The following is a 22,738-nucleotide window of genomic DNA, read 5'->3' as shown; positions in this document are numbered from 1 at the left end:
CCAGTGAATTTTTCTAGTGAAATTCGTTAGGCCGTCATAAAACATTTTATAGTTACAGAACTTTTAAAAAAAGTTAAAAACAACACGTTTAATAATTACATGCTTCCGAAGCACTTTTCTGGATTTACCTTCATCAGGAACGCCGCAAATATTATTTAATTGTATCAAATTAGATGCTCACTAAGGGGAAGCTAAGAAGAAGGAAATTCTACAAAAAAGCAAACAAAACCATATTAGTCGCAAAAACCACGATAAGCCATGTTTCAACTGGTTTGCGTTGTCTTTTAAACTGGACCGAGCAGTCTTTGAAAATGGTCCGAGTTGTATTTAAATTGACCCGAGTTGTCTTAATCCGTTTTCTTTCGGTTAGAGTTGTCATGATTCCACCTCAAGCTGCCAAGATGACATTTTGTACCAATATTTCTTTGAAATCTCTGTGTTCAACTATAATAAAACATCATAAGAGTTAGTCTTTGTTTTGAACCGAGAGTATTTACACTTTAATCAGTGTTAAACTGTAAGGGTTGATTACAAAATATGTATTGTTGAAAGAGGTCTTCTTAGTTCCTAAGAGGTGGAGAAAAGGTACAGATTGTTAAAAACATTAATCAGAAAAGTCGGTGCACGATTACAAAAAAATATACATTCATATATGTGAAATTGCATGTACAAGGATCTGAATTGAAGGTGGTAAGACATGTCGATTTAACAATACATATGTAAACATTCTCCCTCTCCCATCCGATATCTTAAAACTTTGAGTAGTTAAGTGGAACCGAAGCAAAAATCATTTATCAATTTTCCAAAACAAATCTTGAATTATGTAAGTTAATATTTATTATGATTTGAAATATTGACACACAATTAAAAATTTTAAAAGATCTAATAAGCTTTTCATCGAGTATAAAAAACATATACAAACATGGCATAACAAGGCATACAGCATACAAATAAATAATATATTTAAATCACCACAAGAATTAATCTAGTATAAATATGTTTCTTGTTAACACACAAAGCATATATGAAGCACAAAGAAATACTATAAGAAGAATAATCTATAAAAGTTTGCAGCTGAAGATTTTCAGTAAATAATTATAAGAAAAACTATATTTCTAATTGACTATAACCTCTATGCACATTTTATCTAATTACTCATGAATGATAACTATCAACAATTTCAGATTTGTGTGTATAAACTTGCGGTTGGTGTGCCTTTTAAAATATATCATATCAAGTAAGTTGACAAAATAAAATCCTAACGAACAGAAGTAACCAATAATTAACTTACGTTTAGCTGCTGTTGAAAATGAGCCTTCCACAGGAGCACTCATATCAAAGTTATCTTCATCGGGTCCGTATTTTGCAAACATTTGAAATGTGTAGGATGTTGATGGATTGAGGTTCCCAATATAAACTGTTCTCGCAGATTTGAAGATTTTGTGTTCTTCGGTTATATTATGGCTATGGGTCAGCATTAACTTTATTCCAAGAAGATCGTAACAAGTTTCAGGTTTGACCCATTTAAGTTGAATACTAGTATCAGAAATGCTTGTAATAGTTAAGTTCTCTACACCAAAATCTGAATCGAAATATATATAAAAATGTATATCTACTAAATACGTCACTGTCAATTTAAAATGATTGAATTTGTTACCTTTTCCCAAGCTGTCAAAGTTATTGCATTTATCACTCATAAATACATATATGGCTTTTTCATGTCAAGTTTGCATGATCTAACCTTTTCCCCAGACGCGTCATTATGTTTGAAAAGTAATTAAGTTCACTTACGACATGCTAGTATCGAAATTAAAAAGTTATATTAATGTAAAAAAAAAAACCAAACCCGAACAAACACATTCCTATAAATCGGCTATCAAATTTGTAATGAATAGTGTTCCTTCTGAGCAGTAAACATCATGTTGCATGTGTTTACGATTACAGAATGATTTGTTTACATTCTGCAGCCCTGATTGCGACAGACAAAAAAAGTTATGCCATGTTACATGTATCTCTCACCTGCTCGTCTGCAAATATCGTTCACTTGGAACCTCTCTATTGCAAACCAAACTTCAGGGGACAAGAGTGCAATGTTTTATTTTATGTGTGTAACAGTTAAAACATAACAGTTGCACCTCGACACAGCATGAAGTCTTTTGAAGATTGATGTGTTTGTTAGTATAATCAAACTTACATTGTTGAATTCCTTTTAAACTTTTAACGTCAGTTATCTAAAAAAAAAAAAAAAAGACATATAACATTGGAGTATGAAAATCAGGGTATTGGAGTCAGATAGATTGAACAAAAAAGTATTTATAACAAATTGAGGAAGAAATTATCAAAAGGTTTAATTAAACTTGTGTACAAGAGTTGGTGCATATTTAAGAAAATATTCTGTCGATTAGCTACAGAAGTCCCTTTTCAAGATTCTATTGTGAGTAAGAAGACAAACAGGAAAGGACAAAAGAAAATAAGTTCATAAGATGACATGTTTCTATTATAGTAGATGAACTGCGTTTCATTTTAAAATGCTCATTCATTTTAGATATAATACGAAACATGATACATGGAGCTAAAGAATTTAAATAATGTTTTAAACTATTATCAGAAAGAGATTTTTTCAAATTTAATTACGGGAGTGTTGCCACTGTTCGAAGTTACAAAACCAGCAACAACATTTTATTGAGAACAAAAAGTATTTTATTTTGCCTATTGGAATTATTCTATATTTACGATGTATATTAGATATATATTGAGTATTTGTTTTAATGATTTTTCCATTTATTGCAACTTGCTTTTTTCTCCTCTTTTTTTCTTCTTCTCTTTTTACCCTTGCAATCGGAAGATTTGATTACTTTAAGTTAAAGCCTTCTCTGACTTCTTGGTAGACCAAATATAAACCACATAAATTATTAGAAGCACTTGCCATAAAATACCCCGTTTAGTATTTAAAAATAGTACTACCACATGAATAAAAAACTAAGAATATATGAAAATTACATAAAACACTACCATGTTTGATAAAAGTTTCAACACATCAACAGATAAATTTACATCCTGTAGTATTCAAACTCTACAATTACCCCTTTAACATCATTAATTTCATCATACTTACTGGAATAAAAAACAAGACTTTAAAAACAAAAACGTCAATGAACATGATGAATATAAAGGAAAGAACAACATACTGCATGAAAAAAGTGTTAATATTCTTTCTTATCTGAAATATTATTAAAAGGCGAGTCACTCTAGTTAATCGCACCCTTAAAGGTGTACTGGATTTGGTCTATATTTGTACTTTAAACCAAGTTGACGTCATTGCAAAACAAGCCAAGTGATCTAAAAATTTCCATTTTTTATGGTTTTTCAGAATTTTTCATGGCATATCTTACTTACACGACACACGCGCTCAATGATATATCAATTCCAACTTAACTTCTTTTATACTGCAGGTATAACACTTTCCGTTGTCTTGAAATACAGATCTAGTGATATTTTATGCAATGTCGATTTAATGTCACGTCACTTCTTTTCTTTCAAAAAAAATATTTTGGCATGAACAATATATATCTACGCATCTATGTGTGTTTTAAAGGAAGTAACTTAGTGGACAGTATCAAATGCAATTCAGGTGTTTGTTTATTTTTACACCTTCTGCAAGTGGGTGAAAACATATCAAAATCCAAAAACTATTTTATCTTTCTGATATGCAAAATGAATCTAGCTTTTCATATGAAATAGATTGCAGGCCTTAAATCTGCAAACTGCACAGGTAAGTCTGTAACCAGAGTAGTTTTTGAGGTAAAAAATAACCTTAACGGGACAAATATTATTTATAAATACGTTTCCATATCATCTTAATATGGAAACAATTCAGCATATAGACAACACCAATTACCTTCACTGGCTAATATCCTTAATGTAGGATGTGTTTGCAATGTGTTTAGATACATTTTGTTCTGAAATGCATTGGGTAGTCTGAATAAAAAGACAGTGAACGCGGGGAGCACACACCATAAATATTATCTATCTTCAACAAGGAGAAAATAAAGTGATGATAACAGTAATATAATTGATTTTGCATGTCAATTAATTTGCGACATACTTGTAATGTTCTTTTACTTTAAAATTAAAAACATAATAAAAAGAGTTTGGAAAAAATGTTCAGCCTGTTTATCTAAATAACTGACAAGTGTTCTGCATGGGATAGAATAACGGTTTAAAAAAAACATTCACATAATTTCATATACGTACATTTTCTATTTGCATTGCTGCTAACATAGCACCATTGTAAACTCCTATTTCCAATGTGTGCATCTCAGTATTGTTTTCCTCAATTCCAACATTCATCCAGCAATTATTGATCTCAAACGACATACTTGGTCTATACGAATTACCTATGCTATCTTCATAGCAGGATGGGCACAAACTCGTGTTCTGTAAAATAGACATATCTTTATAAATTGTGTTCTTAGTATACTGAACGACTTTAGAAACGCAACACTAGATTATTTTTGTGTGATTTTTTAATGAATGTGTCAACGTCAAAAGCGACGACTGCCTGTTACTAACGCCAAAATGATTGTCAGAAAGGTCAACAAATTCTGTCTGACATTTTTTGGGTTCTGTTTTACACCTTCTGATTTTGCATTTGTTCAACCCATTAATTGGTTTTGGCAATTATGCGGTTGGAACTTCAGGGCTTTACAGTTTTTCCTTCAGTCAATTCTTTTGCAATGCAGTTCATGGGAAACATTTATGGCATGAATCTGTACTCAATGGCACTCGGCAATTTGGTTAGCAGTTGAAGTTGCGGCCGTAAACATGATTGGCAAATGACGTTACATAATCAAATTCTGTTAATGTTTCATTGTCACTACACGTTGATCTGTTCATCGATGGCCAGCAACAAATCTTGTCTACTTGTATCGTTGTCGGAAGGACGGTAGAACGAGTTTCTGAAGTCATACGGTATGGTTGCAGCACATTAATGTTTTCATGTTTGCAGTATTCTTAAGGGCTAATTTAGTTCTTTGTTTTTTTATTTTATTTCTCAGACTTGGCAAAATGGAGATGCAACATTTAAAAAAAAAGTAAGTAAGGCAAAGGATTGAAAGAACTGTTTCACAAAGCAAAACAACTGAAACAATCTTTCGTGGGACCAAAATTTCGCTTTAAGTAATTCGTGCGACGTTAAAAATTCGGCATGTTCAATAACCACAGGTAAGTCAGATTTTGATTTTTTGTAAGGAGAAAGAAGCATGATAAGCATGAAAAGTAGTTATAAGAGAATCAGAAAAGATTTGGTAAAAACAAATCAACAAAATGTGTGTTGCGTTTCTAAAGTCGTTCATTATATTTAATAATGCTGTGTTATATCTGTTTTTACGGTAATATGTTCGTTATACTTTGGATAATTTTGACTACTAACAGAAGTTCAATACTGATGATATTGATCATGATTTAAATTCAAAATTAAAAAAAAGGATTTACAATTAATAGCAAAAATATATTGTTTTGTTCACAGCATAGAAATTCTTAGTGGGTTCTTTATTTACTGCTTCAGGAGAAGAACATGTCAAAACCATCGTATAAAAACAGTTAAAATGTAAGATAATTGGGGAGTTTTAATCGTGACACAAATACAGTCTTCAAATTGATTACACCAGAAAATACATTATTCTATTATATTGTCAAGTAAAAAAATTGACGTTGACAAAGGCCTAATGCTATGCCGAGTTTGTTTCATTCAATATACTTTTTCTTTGGAAAATTCATGTTTTTAGTTAGTTGTTTGGTTTTGTCAGTTGTTACGTTCTTCCTTGTTTTTAAGTTCATACATTTTCATTCAATTCAAACAGTCTTTTAATCTGTGGTTAGCATGCCGAAATGTACTATTGTATTGTTTATTTGTGTATTTCATGAAAGTTTTTGCAATTATTTGTACTGTATTCCTGTCATATAATTGTGTCATTGTAGTGTTATATTTAACGTGGTCATAAAATTGCGAAGTTGCTAGCCACAAAGCCAGGTTCAATCAGTTGTTATCTTATAGTTGTTTCTGTGTGCTTACACAGTCGTTGAGTTTTTGTTCTCTTCAGTGTTTCTGTTATGTTGTTGTTCTACTCTTATACCTCGGTTTTAGTTTGTAATTAGGATTTATTTTTGTCTCAATCGATTTATGAATTTCGAACAGCTATATACTAATGTTGCTTTAATGTAATCACCATCAGTACATACATTTTTAGAGTCCTTTATACTTAATACGTAAATATTTGCACCAAATTAAAACACTAAATAGAATACCACATTCATAAATTTTTAGGAAAACATATATCCGTTTTCGGTGTCATTTTATCGATGTTAAAAGTATTTCAGTATTTTGAAATCATACAAAATGAGCCTCGAATGAAAGGACAATATATTTAGATCATACGTACCTCAACAACAGGATTTTTAAATTCATGCTTGTATTTTTCAATCCCAGACATTGTAACTATTCTTATTTTAACCGTAGGTACGCCACTGTCATTGTCCCTTGCATTGATAGTTAATCTAATTGAAAATTTTAAACCATTACCTTTCATATTAATTACGTAGTTCAATATTACACATGTTGATATTAACAATAGTTCAGTAGTGTATGTAAAACCATTTCATTGGATGGTCCTTACTGATTTAAGTTACTAGTAGTTGGAAAGTGGTTTGGTTGATTCATTGTATCATTTATTCATAACCTCAATTACTCTAAGACTTATCTTTTTGAAATATTTAAAGATATAACAACAAATAAAAGAAAAAGTAACATCCAATGTAGAGAGATAAAGATACAAATCAACTGTATGTAAATTGATTCTTTAATCAAAGAAAGAAGTCTTTTTAAAAATAATATAGAAACATAGAAACATTCGGTCGTTAGTTTTCTCGTTTGAATTGTTTTACATTTGTCATTTCGGGACCTTTTATAGCTGACTTTGATAGAATGGGCTTTGTAGGCCGTACGTTGAACAATAAGTAAATTGTTTTTGGTCATTTGGTCACTTGTGGAGAGTTGTCTCATTGGCAATCATACATCTATGTTTTCTTCATATAAAAGTAAAAAAAAATATAAAAAAATCACATCATAAATCGAACAGTGTTTCTGTCAGCGCTTTCACCGCATTTCCTGCGGTTCATCAGACAGAATTGTTATCGTTGTATATATATATTCTTAATAAACATAAATATAAAACTGACTACTTCTCCAAAGTTGTACAGTTTACTTCAAATAGAAGTAAATTCAACACACATCAAAGAGTTAAATGACCAATGATTAGTAAATTGTGAAGGATCTGATGTTATATAAACTTTAAACTTTTGATGATGTTGGTCCTAAAATTCTTAATATAAGATGTTGAAATAATTTATTAATTTATTGAAAATAGTTTTTGTTTAGACCTTGGAACATGTATATTCCCGTCGACCTTTCGAGGTAAAAGATATAAACAACCAAAGACCAGTATTTTTAACTTTAATTACTGTCAAGGATTATTTATTGCAGTATTCCAAAGTATTTGATTAAGATATACTAGATTCATATGGACCATTCTTGTCATAAAGGATGTACTTAGGTGAGGTTAGGTAAAAATTAATAAATTAAGAAGTTAAAATCTATACTGTGAGCTGGTAGAGCATCAATTAAGGATAAAAATAAGCTTAAAATATTGGTAGGTCATGGATCTCTTTTTCGAGATATTTGAGATTGAAAATATGGCGGGAAAAGAATGACTCTGACTTTTACCTTATATTTGCATTGGTATTATTGGGTCTCAAAACAAAAGAAAGAAAATTAAGAATCTTCTAAAATTTTGGTAAATGACCTTTCATGAGGTATTTAATCTTATATGAAAAAATAAATGGGTGTTATGGGGCAAAATATTTTACATTATGTTGTATGGAAAAACACCAAGGAGTCCGAACATTTCACACAAATTTCAAAACCTCACCTAAGTACATCCTTAAGCTGTTATGGAAAAATGCTGTTAAATATCAAGGATAGAGGATTGAAATAGCCCTGGGGTAAAATTCGAAGTAGAAAGGTATTACAATACATTAACCAAACATAAAAATTACACATATTCCTAGACTTTTTGGACGAGATCATCTAACATTTACGGACGCCATCACGAGTTGGTTGACCTTTAGGGAATAACGGTTTCACAAATGATATCGGATATGTTCCTATAATCCCCTCCCCTTTCATAAATATGGCCTACCTAATTTGACTATTTACCGGATTTTTAATAACACGAACAACACGACAGGTGCCACATGCTAATCCTTCCGGAGCACCGGAGATCACCCCAGGTTTTGGTGGAGTTCGTGTTGCTTATTCTTTGGCTTTCTATGTTGCGTCATGTGTAGTATTGTTTGTCAGTTTGTCATTGTAATTTTTAGCCATGCTGTTGTCAGTTTATTTTCGATTTATGAGCTTGACTGTCCCGCTAGTAGATCTATCTTTCTTCCCTCTTTTATAAAAAAAAGACTGCGAACAAAACTTTCCGACAAATGGCAATATGTTCATATTATATCAATTCAAACGGTAATCGCTTTTCAAAAATCACAATCGTAAGAAAGTAATATCTATGGGTTTAAATTTGAGATTACATAAATTTTAAGAGAAGGATGCTTACATTAGTTTTGCAAGTCTATGTTCAATCCACGCATATAATCTTATTTGTTTTTTCTTTGCAAAATACACATTTTAATATTGGCTTGTTTATTTTTATTTTACATATCTCCCTTTTGACTGCAACTCAGGTAAAATTGTGTAAGTAATTTTCTATGCAGGGGTAAATAGGTTTTTTGATTTTTGACTTTCTCAAATGTTCATGCCTTTTTTTTTCTTTTTTTTTTTAAAGAGAAACAGTTCCACACTATCTCACGTATTCTGTTCCCCCCACTCTCAACAGTCAAATTATAAATATTACAAAAAATTCAATGAAAGGGGGACGAAAGATACCAAAGGGACAGTCAAATTCATAAACCGAAAATAAAATGACAACGCCATGGCTAAAAACGAAAAAGACAAACAGAAAAACAATAGTACACATGACACAACATGGAAAACCAAAGAATAAACAACACGAACCCCACCAAATACTAGGGTTGATATCAGGTGCTCCGGAAGGGTAAGCAGATCCTGCTCCACATGTGGCAACCGTCGTGTTGCTTATGTGATAACAAATCCGGTAAATAGATTTATCCGGTAGGACAAATTCATGAAAGGTAAGGGGATTGTAGTTCCGACGTAAGGAAAAAATCCGATATCATTTGTGCAACGGTTATTCCATAACGGTCAACCAACTCGTGATGGCGTCCGTAAAATTTACGAAGTAATGATTTCAACTTCATCATTTGGAACTCTTGTTTTAATAACTTCCTTGCGAGCAGCAACCCTCTATCAAGAAATCATGATAGGAAATGCAAGCACGAAATATCGTATCAAAAAGTAAAATCACAAAAATACTGAACTTCAAGGAAAATTAAAAAAGGAAAGTCCCCAATCAAATGGCAAACTCAATAGTTCAAACACATCAAACGAATGGATAACAACTGTCATATTCCTGACTTAGTACAGGTATTTTCTTATGTAAAAAATGGTGGATAAAACCTGGTTTTATAGCTAGCTAAACCTCTCACTTGTATGACAGTTGCATCAAATTCCATTAAAATGTCTCCGATGCGTTAACAACACAAACAGACACAATAAGTAAATATGTCAAAAATAAGGGTACAGCAGTCAACATTGTGTTATCATCTTAATCACTTTAAAAACAAAAAATGTAACGAAGAAACACAATAAGGCATACATCAGATTTAAAATCCTGATTTTGCTTATATTATACGATTTTTTTTATCTATGTAAAATGCACCAATAAAGAATGGAAGGTTTTAAAAGTACTGGTGTAAAATTACGCGTTTGAAATTCGCACAGGTAGACATCAAATAATTTTGTCGTTCAACGTATGACGGGATACATAAATACAGTCACGTAAAATAGATATATAACAAAAACCAGACTTAACAGTAAAAGTAATAATAATGAATAAAAGATTGGAGATATATATCCCATATGCAGGTGCTGCTGAAATTTTGTTACTTAGAAATGGAAAGTTCACAATTGGAAAACTGAAATCATCTCTTTTGTTCTAAAGATTCATTTTCAACCGACCCTCATTGTCAATTTCTAGATGTAAGTCATGATATGAGGCCGATTTAACTGTATCTGTAGTATCCTTTACCTCTAGTTCGAATGGATAGATCCGTTCCACATAGTCACCAAATTATGAATTATTTAGTGAAAAAGCATCATCTTTATATCGGAAAGTAGAGTTAAAGGATATCGCTAAGTTCTTATCTTTCTTCCTAAGACGTTCCTTCATGAATTCAGCCTCATATTAATAAAGAAACAAGTCGGCAAGTAGAGGGACACTCGCAATATGAATTTTAACACATAACTGTCTCGAATAGAGAAATATCGAAACATACCTAATGCAGTGGTAGGATCTTTATTTATCGGATATTTTTCAAAGATTTCGAAAATATTCCGTGTTTGTCAACCCAGTAATAAATGTTTGAGTAGAGTTTATGATAAAATATCTGTTATTTTCTGTAAATGTAATACATGTGATTTAAACAAACTATTCTACATATCAATATAAAAGGATAATCTATATAAAAGATCATTAAGAATATTATTCTTACCTGCTTGACAATTTGTATTGTCCGTCTTCTATGTTATAATTAAGATTTGAGGATAATATACGGGGTGGTGTGGAATCAAAGTGAATAGTTGTACTATCGATTGCTTGACTACCCATAATATCTGTCGCTCGAACAAAAAATTGTCGTGAATCACCATCCTTGATACTTGGAACTGTTAGTGACCAGTTTTGTGTCAGACTTGAATTTTCCCAGTTTAAACTGCAGATTATAACTGGGGGTATCTGATGTGCAAATTCAAAAAGTACAATGCTATTTACATTTGAAATAGCATTTCTTGTCCTGGAACCTTCGTTGTCGTCAAAAGCAGGATATATTTTCTTATAATCAATTCTTCGACCACCATCAGTCAATCTGGGTTCATAGCTTAAAACAGGACTTAAAAAATGGCCTTCTTCATGCACTAGATTTACAAAGTGGTCCTTCCATGCGATATTAATTCTAGTTTGTCCGTTTTCGTCATTTATAGTTGTCTGCCAAGTGAAATTAGTCGATTTTGAAGCAGAAGAGCAATATAAAGGGTTATGATTTCTGGTTGTCACCAGGGATGTTTTATCAAATATTACAAATCTTCTTGCATACTGTGAGTTGTTGGCTTTATCACTAACCTCAAGGATACAGGAATAAACGCCAGGTTTCGAAGGAGAAAATGTTGGAAATTGTAGAGGTGTGGTAAAATTTACTTCCTGTAAGTAATCTGGAACAGGGTTTGATGTTTGTGTGATTAGTGGTTCTCGAAGCTGCATGTAATCAAGGCTGTATTCCATCCTCCAAAACTCTACAGAATATCGCAAAATGCCTGATAGTTCATCACGCCAACCATCCCAGTGGGGAGTTATCGGATTCTGTAAGAAAAAACGATAAGAATTGTTCAATATGGTGTTTTCATACAATTACACTCACAGAACAGACCTAGTATTTACAGAATCAGGTAAAACAAAAAGACATGTGATGTAAGAGAGGAATGTTTTAACTTTAGAAGTAATGCTAGATAAATAAAAGGGAAAAAAATATAACACTTAGCGAATCAAAACAGAAAAAAAATATGATAAAAGGAGATAAAATACTTATATAAGAAGACTATTTGAAAGGAAGTAGACAGATACATGAAATACAAGAAATACCTGAGATAAAAAATAACCATCTTCATTCTTGAAACATGAAGCTATCTAACTTGCTTTATTCATATTTTACTATTTCTATACAAATTATCAATTTCTAATTGTCATCATTTTATATTCCATTATCTACATACCCTTTGACCCATTGTATGCCGTTTAGACATCTCAATAAATATTTTACACAAACTGCAGAACAGCGGACAGATAGGAAGAACTACTTAACTCACCTTTACCAAATATTAACGGTCACCTTATTGCGGTTTTGAATCTTTAAATACAGTCGTATAATCTATTGTTTTGTTGATGGTGTCATATACCCAATTGTTTTATCTAGTCTTGATTCCTAAGCAGGTGGTGTATATATGGCAAGGGACGCCTACATTGTCGAAGAACGATATTATTATCCCTTGTGAGGTCCATGCGATTCTGTATGTTTGTGTATGTTACCTTTCAAATTCTTTCAGCTATGATATGGTTAACTTTTAGAAGAGGTATTAGTTGTACCTTCAGATTCGATTTATGATATTTGAACATCGAAGAACTGCTGCGTACAATGTGTTCATCAACACCCTCTTACGTCATGATTTATGGGGAGCTGGGGAGGTATCCGATAGACTTGGACATAAACACTAGATTTATATCATTTTTGGGAAAATTAAATTCTGGTAAAGAGACAAAACTATGTTATATTTTATATAAATTGTGCTTTCACATGTCCATTAATGACAATGTGATGTCTTCATGGTTAAACAGAATAAAGACTATCCTGAATGATTGGGAAACGCAATCTTTTATGAAATGCATGAGGTTAGTTTCATTCGTAAAACTAAGACTTAGAGATCAGTATGTACAAGTCTGGCATTCTTTACTTGAAAACTTACAAAAAGCGCTTAATTACAAACTTCTTTAAAGATTGTTTTGGAAAAGAAGGTTATTTTGAAATTCTTTGAAACAAACTGTCTATTGATTTATGCAGATTTAGGACCATAAATCACAAGCTCCGTATTGGACAGGGTAGATGGAATAATATAGTTAAAAATAATAGACTCTGTTTTTTATGTAATGAAATGATATTGGTGATATAAGGCATTTCATATTAGAATGTAAATACTTTGCAGAAAATAGGAAACAGTGTATATCACATTATTATTTAAAAAAAGCAAATAATGTCAAATACAAGCAAATTATGTCTTCAAGACAAATCTGAATTGATTAGACGATGTAAAATTATAAAGAATATTCACACAGGTATATGTGCTCCTGGCTATAATGTACTTTATATATTGTCTTTGCAACTGTTTCGTTTGTTCTGTCTTATTGTAAATATTGTACATAATTGTCTTCCCTATACCTATGTATATGGTTTATTGAGAATAAAGATATATAGGTCAAATAATTTAATTAGGATAAGGTATTCGGATTAATTACCAAACAGAGACTAAAGAACGAAAAGTAATTGAAACAGTGATCAAGCATTATGTTGTTTAAATTTTGCTGTGATCATTATACAGGAAGATCTAGGAACAGAAGACAATTTAAACACCACCAAGCATTAAATAAGGGGACTGCGCTTGTTTAATGCTTCAATAATCTAAAGTTTAAAAGGTAGAACATTACCCTTCATAGATGAAATCTTAGTACAACCAAATGCTAACTGCCAATCTTTTTTGGACAAAAATAGTACTCAGATAGTAACATACTGTCTAAGCATTGAATTTTTATAGCGTATGTAGACCGATGATAGGGGCTAATTTTAAGGAAGTTTGAAAGAGAAACCAAGATTTAATAACGATATGTCAATTCGTCGCAAAGATATTCGTCAAATACTGTATTTTCCCTTATAAACTTGACTGCAATTGAATATACTTTTCACTCGATAAAATAAATTTTGAAATAGAATGTGTTGTGAATTCAACTATTTTATTATGTAGCAAACAAAACCATTCCCGTGACCCCATTATTTTTATTTCTTATCTGAAAGCATATTATTAAAGCTATATTCTCATACTTTATCTTTAAATTCTATTGCGTAGTTTTCTTTCTGATACCAAAATTTGGTTCCATACATAATCTTTTCAAAATCGGACAATTTTGCTCAAACCGTAGCGTGAAAATAAAAGCATGATTTCACATACCTTTTATTATATTTTTGAAAAAAGCATTACATAAACATCATTTTGACAATATATTATAAAAATCTATGTATTTAAATTATGACCCCCTTTTACCTTAATTACCTAAATCTAACTGGAAAAACATCATCCAGCATTATCAATAGTTTTAAACTAATTATTTTCATCCAGGCTTCGAATCGACTGTGATTTTTCTTAATTACTTAAAACTTCTTTTTTAAATTGGCATCTCGATAGAACTTTACGAGTCATTGACTTTGGAGGATTAACGTCCTTTAAATTTAGAATTTTCGCCTAACTTTACCACTGAAACAGTTTGTCAACGTTACTCTTATAAAACCAAGCATAATAATTTTATTAAAGTTACATTAATGATTGAATAGGTAGATAAGCGTTTTTGAACTAGTAATCTGGTGGGATTTTGTTTGACCAGCGACAATGTAGGAGCGTGTCGTATATGAGCATACTCCCAAAAGTTCTTGAATTTCATAAAGCATGTTCAATTTGCAATTTCGTTGTAGTTTTATTTCTAAGCAATCTTAAGCAGTTTATGATGTAAAAAGACTTTTATAATGTTTCCTGGTTTATTACTTCACTCATATTTGTAAATCGCAATGTAATGCAAATCTTGATAATTCCAACGTACCATTTGGCTGATTTGTTTTTGTATTCGTATAAAGTAGAATTTATTCAGAACCTTCTAAATGACAAAAAGAAAAATCACCTTGCGAAATTCTTTAATTTTACTTTCCGATATATTGATGATGTTTTATCATTGAACAACCCATACTTCAATACTTCAGCCAATACTTACATCTCATATATGATCTATTAATCATGTTTTTCTTTGTCTAATATGTTCTCCTATTTATTTGTATTGTAGTCCTGTAATATTATGTTGTCATCTCAATGTTATATTTAACTATGCAATTAAAGTGCGAGGTTTGGCATGCCACAAAACCAGGTTCAACCCACCACTTTTATTCCCCTTTAAAAGTGTCCTGTACCAAGTCAGGAAGATGGCCATTGTTATATTATTGTTCGTTTATGTGTGTGTTACATTTTAACGTTGTGTCGTTTGTGTTTTCTTTTATTTTTGAGATATTGAGATAGGACGTGGCACGGTACTTGTCTATCCCAAATTCATGTATATGGTTTTCATGTTATATTTGGTATTCTCGTGGTGTTTTGTCTGATGCTTAGTCCGTTTCTGTGTGTGTTACGTTTCGGTGTTATGTCGTTGTTCTCCTCTTATATTTAAAGCGTTTCCCTTGGTTTTAGTTTGTTACCCCGATTTTGTTTTTTGTCCATGAATTTATGAGTTTTGAACAGCGGTATACTACTGTTGCCTTTATATATCCAAGTGAACTTGAAATTAAGGACACTACTGATACAAGAAGGACTGCTTCATACCTTAATCTTTTTCTCAATATTGACGTAGATGGAAGACTTCACACGAAAATCTATGATATACGGGACAATTTCAACTTCCCAATTATCAATTTCCCATTTCTCAGCAGTAATATACCCTCTGCCCCTTCGTATGGTGTTTACATATCACAATTGATACGTTATTCACGTGCTTGTTCACACTATACGGACTTCATATACAGGAGTGTGCTCCTTACGCAGAAACTGCTCCAACAAAGTTATGAGGAGGACAGATTAAAATTGACACTCCGTAAATTTAATGGACACCATCACGAATTGGTGGATCCATATGATGTCTCTTTAACCAAACTAGCTAAGGACATTTTTACCACATGGTAGATTGTGGTTTGTCATTATGTCGTCTAATCTTTTAATTACCAAACGTGACTTATTCCCGATTGTGACTGTTTTGCTGAATGTGAATTCGCATTACTATAAGACGTGATTCTGTACTTGTTTATCCCAAATTCATGTATTTAATTTACATGTTTAATGTTATATTTGTAATTCTCATCGGATTTTGTCAAATGTGTTGACGTCTTTTTATTATATTTAGGTGTTACGGATAGAAAAATTAATCACCGCCTCTTTATTAATTATATTAAATTCTGTACGATTATTTACGTTTCAAGTTGGATTCATAACAAACTGCACATATATATATATATATATATATATATTACAGTTAATTGCTATAAATAAGTATTGCAATATGCATTTTGTTTAAATGAATTATCAGTATTTAGTTCTAATACAATCTTAAATCAATCCTAATTCTATCTCACTTTTGAATGATAGTTTTTCAAATGTGACGTCATGCTGTTTCTAAATTTCATAAATTCAAATGTGGCATAACGTTTGTGCCTTTTCGCCATCGTTTGTGGCGTCACATTTTTAAATTACGTTGACGCCTGGACTGATTCGGGTGTGTCTATTTTGTGATAATCTTAGCATTATGTATTCGGGTTTAGTTTTCTGTAATTAGTTAATACTTCAGTTTCATTATGTATATCTCTTTCATATTCATTTGTTAAAATTTACTGTTTCCAATAGCATTAAGTGTTCTATATAATAAGGATGTTCTTATCCCGTTCATAAAAACAATGCCGTATTTGGCAAAACCTTTTCAATTTTTGATCTTCAGTGCTGTACAACTTTGTACCTTTTTCACTTTCGATCTTTTATATCTGGACGTTATGTATTCGGGGTTAGTTTTCTGTAATTAGTTAATACTTCAGTTTCTTTATGTATATCTCTTTCATATTCATTTGATAAAATTTACTGTTTTTTCTTCCCATTTGTATCTTTTCAAAGCATTTCCCTACTTATATACTTATCAATGTATTATCCAGATCTGCTTTGAAACAGAGACTTAAATCGCATATTACATTTGATGGTTCAGTTAAATAATCAATAAGTTTTTTACTTAAAAGTACGTAAATGCTTTTATTATTTTTTAGTACCTTTGTTATATCTTCTTCTAAACGAAGTGGTGATTTTTCCAAACAAGGCGTTGAATCGCCAATACAATGGACAGGCACTTCATAATCAAATTTAAAATTTATAACGTTTTCCCTGGTTTTTCCACTGTAATAATTTGTACTTTGTATTTGATTTGTGTCTCGATCCAGATACTTCACAAACCCTCCTGATGTTGCACTAAAAGTTAGAGAAAATCTAAAAAAAGAAATAGAAAATATAGATCAAATGAAAAATTTTGTGAGCAGTGTAAATAGTTAAAGATTATAAATTGCATTTTAATATTACTACAAGTAAGAGCCCTTTAGTTTTTGTTATGTCAGTCTGTGAACCGCCTCTACTACAGGATCAAACTATTGGTTTTTTTTGTTAATCTTTCCTTGTCCTGAACATGCATGAAACACAATAGACTTTTAACAACAATAATCAACCAATCTTTTTTTTTTTGTTAACGCAAAAGCTCCTAAAGTATACCTACGCCAGACCGTCATTACCAATTTATAGATGCAATTAAGATCATGTTATTATACAGAGTATAGCTTACACACAAATTTGATACGTTTTTTATTTTATTTTGCCGAAGGTAAACTCATAATTTTGCTCTTGTCAATGCGAATTTTGAACTAAATACTGTTTTTGTTTCCTTTTCAGGTTGATGGGCCAAATTGGATACGTTCGACTCTTGTCAATTGGTCTATGTAATCGATGAACAACAAGACAAATTGAAGACTGCCATAATCACAAATAATCGGCACAAAAAACAAATCAATTCTATTATAATTGAATTTGAATTGCATCGCATCATTCTTTTTCACTGAATGCAACTGAACTGCACAAAACAAGGTTTTGTGCGCTTTCAAATAAAGTATCTATTCAATAGTTTGGCCAGTTGTAAATAAAAGGCATTTGTAATGTCCTACTTGAAGAAGAAAATTGTTTATTTTTCAGCATCTATGAACTGTTTCCTTCACTGAACCACATTTCAACGGTTGCATTTGACGATTTTTAAAACTATTCAAAAGTGTGCCTTGTAATGTTATGGAATATCTTTTTAATAAAAATATATCTCTAAAAAGTAAAGACAAAGGTAGCCTTTAATGTGAAAGAATCCCCAGATTACAAATACTGAAAATATAGTTTAGTCTTTGAAGAGTTACGGAACAGAACACATGAAATAAAAAAGTAATTTTTTTTGTATTTTGCACAGATATCACTTTTCTTGGGAATTTCATAAAAAATTAGAACCCAACGAGAATGTGTCCAAAGTACACGGATGCACCACTCGCACTATCATTTGAATGATCAATGTACCGTGAAATTGGGTACAAAATATAATTTGACATTAACATTAGAAAGATCATACCATAGGCAACATGTGTACAAAGATTCAAATTGAATGGGCTTCAACTTCATCAAAATCTACCTTGACCAAAAACTGTAACATGAAACTAGCACTTTCATTTTCTATGTTCAGTGGACCGTGAAATTGGGGTAAAAAGTATAATTTGGCTTTAAAATTAGAAAGATCATAATCATAATCAACAAGTTTACAAAGTTTCAAGTTGATTGGACTTTAGCTTCATCAAAAACTAACTTGACCAAAAACTTTAACCTGAAGCGGGTCAGACGGACAGATGAACGGACGGACGCACGGACCAGAAAACATAATGCCCTTCTACTGTCGTAGGTGGGGCATACAAAGAAGTTCATCTTTTACTATGTTGACAATTTTTTTCTGATATTTTTCTTGGCTTATAAAACTAACGCGCCAATAAGATGAAACAGGAAAGATATTTAATGCGCTCATGGTGCAGCTATTTATCATCTCTATATGACAAGAAAATGCATGTATAGATAAAGTGCTTACATATCTCCTGAATCTAATCGCATATCATTTGTTCCTTTCAAATTACAATTCAGAATTGAGTTTAAAACTGGGTTAGTGGGTTGCGGTTCTGGACAGATATACTCAATTTCACTTGGTAGACTTCCTGGAATAGATCAAAGAGTTACAAGAATAAATAAACGTATTTAAGGAGAAGACATAAAAGAATATTAAATGCATAATATCTTTCAATCTTAAAATGACAATCAATACGTAGATAATATGGTTAGGCTCTTTACAACAACCAATTATAGAACATGTTTCCCCAACTTCACTTATTTAATGCAAGTAATTGTAGTAAAAACTTCACAAACTTGAAAAAAACATATAAAAGTTTACAAAATGTTTGAATAAATTACAATTTTAGAATGAAAAACATGATTTTGACAATTTTAAGTAAACTGAAAGGGACGGAAATGTGCTATGTTATGTACATAATGCAATTATGCTTGCAACCAAAAGAAAGTTGTAGACGGGCTATCATTCATAATAAAAACGAGAAGTGTAATTGAAGAAAAATGTATAGAATGTACAACCTTTTTATACAGAGACAGAATGCTCTTATATATCACAAAAACATGGACAAGTTTGACTTCTAACTGTTTGCCTGTCATACGCAGTACGTTTTGCCATATCATTTCATTTTATGGTACACTTACATATATATATAAAGAGGTGGATAATGAGGAGGACACAGACACGTCTGACTCGGAGGAAGACATCATAATTCCGCATTTTAAAAAGAAGAGTTCATGGATTCCAAAACCTAGTAAATCTGCTACACTGGAAGATGTTATCAACAAAATCAAATCGGATGTTGTTCATCTAGCTAGCAACAAGTACTCGTCATTTTACAACACCTCTCCTGACGGGAAAAAAGCCATACAATCGCTGAGAAACCGAGATGATATTGTGATAAAACCAGCAGACAAGGGCAGTGCCGTTGTGATAATGGACAAAGCTAACTACATCGCGGAAGCAGTGCGTCAGCTCTCTGATGAGAGATTTTATAAGAAGCTAAACTATGACCCTACTTCCGAGTTTAGCTCCAAAATTATCACTGCGTTACAAACCATGTACAATGACAGTCACATAGATGAGGATACAATTGGTTATTTAAAGCCAGAGAATGCCAAGCCTGTTCGATTGTATCTTCTTCCCAAAATACACAAGGTTAACAACCCTGGTAGACCCATTGTATCCGCAAACGGCCATCCGACTGAGAAAATCTCGGAATTCGTCGATTTTCATTTAAGATCTCATGTAGAAAATCTTCCTTCCCACATTCAAGACACTACAGATTATCTTCGTAAAATGGAATCCATGAACCCTCTTCCTCCGGAAACCCTCCTTGTCACTTTAGATGTCACCTCATTGTATACCAACATACATCATGATGACGGCATACAATCTTGTAGGGAAATATGGGACTCGCGCAACATTTTAGAACCACCTACTGAATGTTTAGTCCAGCAGCTTACTCTGGTCCTGAAATGCAACAATTTCACCTTTAATGGTGAGCATTACCTTCAAATTAACGGGACAGCGATGGGGACGAAAATGGCACCGTCTTACGCCAATATTTTCATGGGAAAATTAAAAAATCAAATTATTTCAACATCTTTATCCAAACCTTTGTCTTGGTTCCGTTTCATTGATGATGTTGACATGAAATGGATTGAATCTCAACAAAAACTGGATGATTTCATCAGACATGCAAACAACGCCCAACATTCAATTAAATTTACGTATGAAATTTCCGACTCTAAGATATCTTTCTTAGACACAACCACATCTATAAAGGACGGTGTCATATCAACAGACCTCTACTGTAAACCCACAGATAAACATCAATACCTTTCTCCACAAAGCTGTCACCCAAAACACTGTACAAAAAGTATCCCGTACAGTCAAGCTCTCAGAGTCAAGCGTATTTGCTCCTCTGAGGAGGCTGTCACGAAACGGTTACCGGAACTTCGCGTTTTTTTTTGACAAAACGAGGTTATAAGAAATTGGACATAGATAAGGGGTTTGCGCACGCTAACAATAACAGCCGCAATGACCTCTTACAGTACAAACGGAAGAGGCGCAGCAAAATAGTCCCGTTTGTTCTTACATACAATCTAGCCTTTAATAACCATTCACGTTTGATCCGTGCCAATTGGCAAACTATTGCCAAACACCCTAAATTATCCAAGATCTTTCCCAATCCTCCTGTCTTAGCTTTTCGGAGACCAGCAAGTCTGAAAGACTTTTTTGTTAGAGCTGACGTCTCCTCAAATAAAAGCTGTTCAATTGCAGGATGGTGCAAGTCATGTGGTAACAGACGTTGCCTGACTTGTCAACAAATACTGAATACTCAAACATTCACTTGCCACTCGACTGGGTCTGTGTACACTATATATTGCAATGTAACTTGCAAAACCCAGAATGTTGTATACCTCCTTCAGTGTCGATGTGGCATGCAGTATGTTGGCGAGACAGAGCAGCCATTTAACAAACGCACGAATGGTCATCGAAGTGACTACACTTGCAAGCCCGACCTAACCGTAAGTCGTCATTTAAGATCACCTGGACACACACAAGCTGATCTCAAAAACCTTACCATCACGATCATAGACCACAACGAGGGTTGGTCGAAAGTCGACAGAGTCGCTCGGGAAAGATTTTGGATAAGAAAGTTACGGACAGTCTCCCCAGAGGGCATAAATGAAAAAAACATAGAACGAGTCCCTCATGTTCCTGTGACCACCTATTTCAAACAACGCCGGATTTAGTACTGGCTTTACAGTTCGAAATTATTTGTAAAATAACAGTTTAAATTATAGGTTTTCATTGATTCGGGATGATGTATAAGTACGTTGCCACGTTCAATTATTTTACCTCATTATACAAAACTTATTTTTTCAATCGTTATTAGACTGCTATTCGTTTGTGAGGCTTAAATATGTAGTTTCTACCGTTGTCTCATTTATACCATCCTGGATCGGTTAGGACATTTTTGAAATTTTTGTTTGAGGACTGCCCTCAATGCAGTTATAACATCTGAACTATCACAAACTTTAGAAATCTAGAGTTGTGTCATTTCACATCGCAAATAACTATTTTTATTTTTGGCATATTTCTGTAGTCTTTGCGGTGTGTTTGGAAATTTTAAAATTGTTCCAGCGTTCGTTTAAATTGTATAAATCAAGATTTTGATAGAGTCTCAATTTGAATTGACATGATTCATTTGTCATCGTGCAATTACCGAAGAAGGATATCTGTTATCCGAAATATCTAATATTTGTATATTTTATAGTTATTTTATGGTGATGTTGTACCCTTTTTGACTTGTTATATATATATGTAAGTATCAAATAATGTAACTCTAACACAATAATGAGTGATATAAAATTAGTTGTTTTGTTTTATATATTATTCACGCAATATTTCGCTAAACAAATGAGCTCCATCGGGCGTGTGCATCTATCTAGGTGAAATGAGATGCATGACAAAAATATCTTTGTAGCTTAAGCTACACAAGATTTGTGTAAAAGTTTAACATATTTATTGATGGTCTATGTAAAACATATTTCGCCGTATATTGTACATAACAATTCTTTTAAAAATCTAAATATTTTTTTCTCGTTTGAATTCTTTTACATTGTCATATTGGGGCTTTTTATAGCTGACTATGCGGTATGGGCTTTGCTCATTGTTGAAGGCCGTACAGTGACCTATAGTTGTTAATGTCTTTGTCATTTTGGTTTCTTGTGGATAGTTGTCTCATTGGTAATCATACCACATCTTTTTATTATACATAATTTTTTAGGTTAAATAGAATGAAATTAAAGATTTATTCCTTTGGTTTTGGGTAGAACTGTTTTTCATCCCTTTGATTAAGTCCATCAGGTTCAAGAGTACGTAGCTAATGCATCCAGAAC

At 32.3% G+C, this 22,738-nt stretch overlaps 3 protein-coding genes across 3 annotated transcripts; 1 reads left to right on the top strand and 2 right to left on the bottom strand.

Annotated features, from left to right (window-relative positions):
* Positions 1-280: 280 nt before the first annotated feature.
* Positions 281-10,939, bottom strand: LOC134705271 (uncharacterized). The gene is made up of 6 exons (XM_063564021.1): positions 10,747-10,939; positions 6,441-6,555; positions 4,255-4,437; positions 2,195-2,231; positions 1,292-1,582; positions 281-444 (listed from the first exon to the last, which is right to left on the bottom strand). The coding sequence occupies exons 1-6, from the start codon at positions 10,860-10,862 to the stop codon at positions 389-391; spliced, it is 798 nt and encodes a 265-aa protein (XP_063420091.1). The 5' UTR covers positions 10,863-10,939; the 3' UTR covers positions 281-388.
* LOC134705902 (uncharacterized) lies at positions 10,899-18,817 on the bottom strand (the record flags this gene model as incomplete). Its single annotated transcript, XM_063564617.1, has 3 exons — positions 18,795-18,817; positions 16,912-17,125; positions 10,899-11,609 (listed from the first exon to the last, which is right to left on the bottom strand). Coding segments are annotated over exons 1-3 (948 nt in total), but the record flags the coding sequence as incomplete, so codon positions are not given.
* Positions 18,818-19,367: 550 nt separating this feature from the next.
* LOC134705901 (uncharacterized) lies at positions 19,368-20,804 on the top strand. Its single transcript, XM_063564615.1, has one exon. It carries the CDS (start codon positions 19,368-19,370, stop codon positions 20,802-20,804), a length of 1,437 nt encoding a protein of 478 aa, XP_063420685.1.
* Positions 20,805-22,738: the final 1,934 nt, after the last annotated feature.

Source organism: Mytilus trossulus, chromosome 2 (genome assembly GCF_036588685.1).
Source record: "Mytilus trossulus isolate FHL-02 chromosome 2, PNRI_Mtr1.1.1.hap1, whole genome shotgun sequence".
Taxonomy (NCBI): Eukaryota; Metazoa; Mollusca; class Bivalvia; order Mytilida; family Mytilidae; genus Mytilus; species Mytilus trossulus.
The sequence above is the reverse complement of the archived record's forward strand: the minus strand, read 5'-3'. Positions and strand labels throughout refer to the sequence as shown.

Coding starts and splice junctions, on each gene's coding strand:
- LOC134705271 (XM_063564021.1), bottom strand. CDS start 10,862: ATGGGTAGTCAAGCAATCGATAGTACAACTATTCACTTTGATTCCACA. Junction 4,438..6,440: donor TTAAAAATCCTGTTGTTGAG/GTACGTATGATC, acceptor TCTATTTTACAG/AACACGAGTTTGTGCCCATC. Junction 1,583..2,194: donor TTTAAAAGGAATTCAACAAT/GTAAGTTTGATT, acceptor ATTTCGATTCAG/ATTTTGGTGTAGAGAACTTA.
- LOC134705901 (XM_063564615.1), top strand. CDS start 19,368: ATGCTCTTATATATCACAAAAACATGGACAAGTTTGACTTCTAACTGT.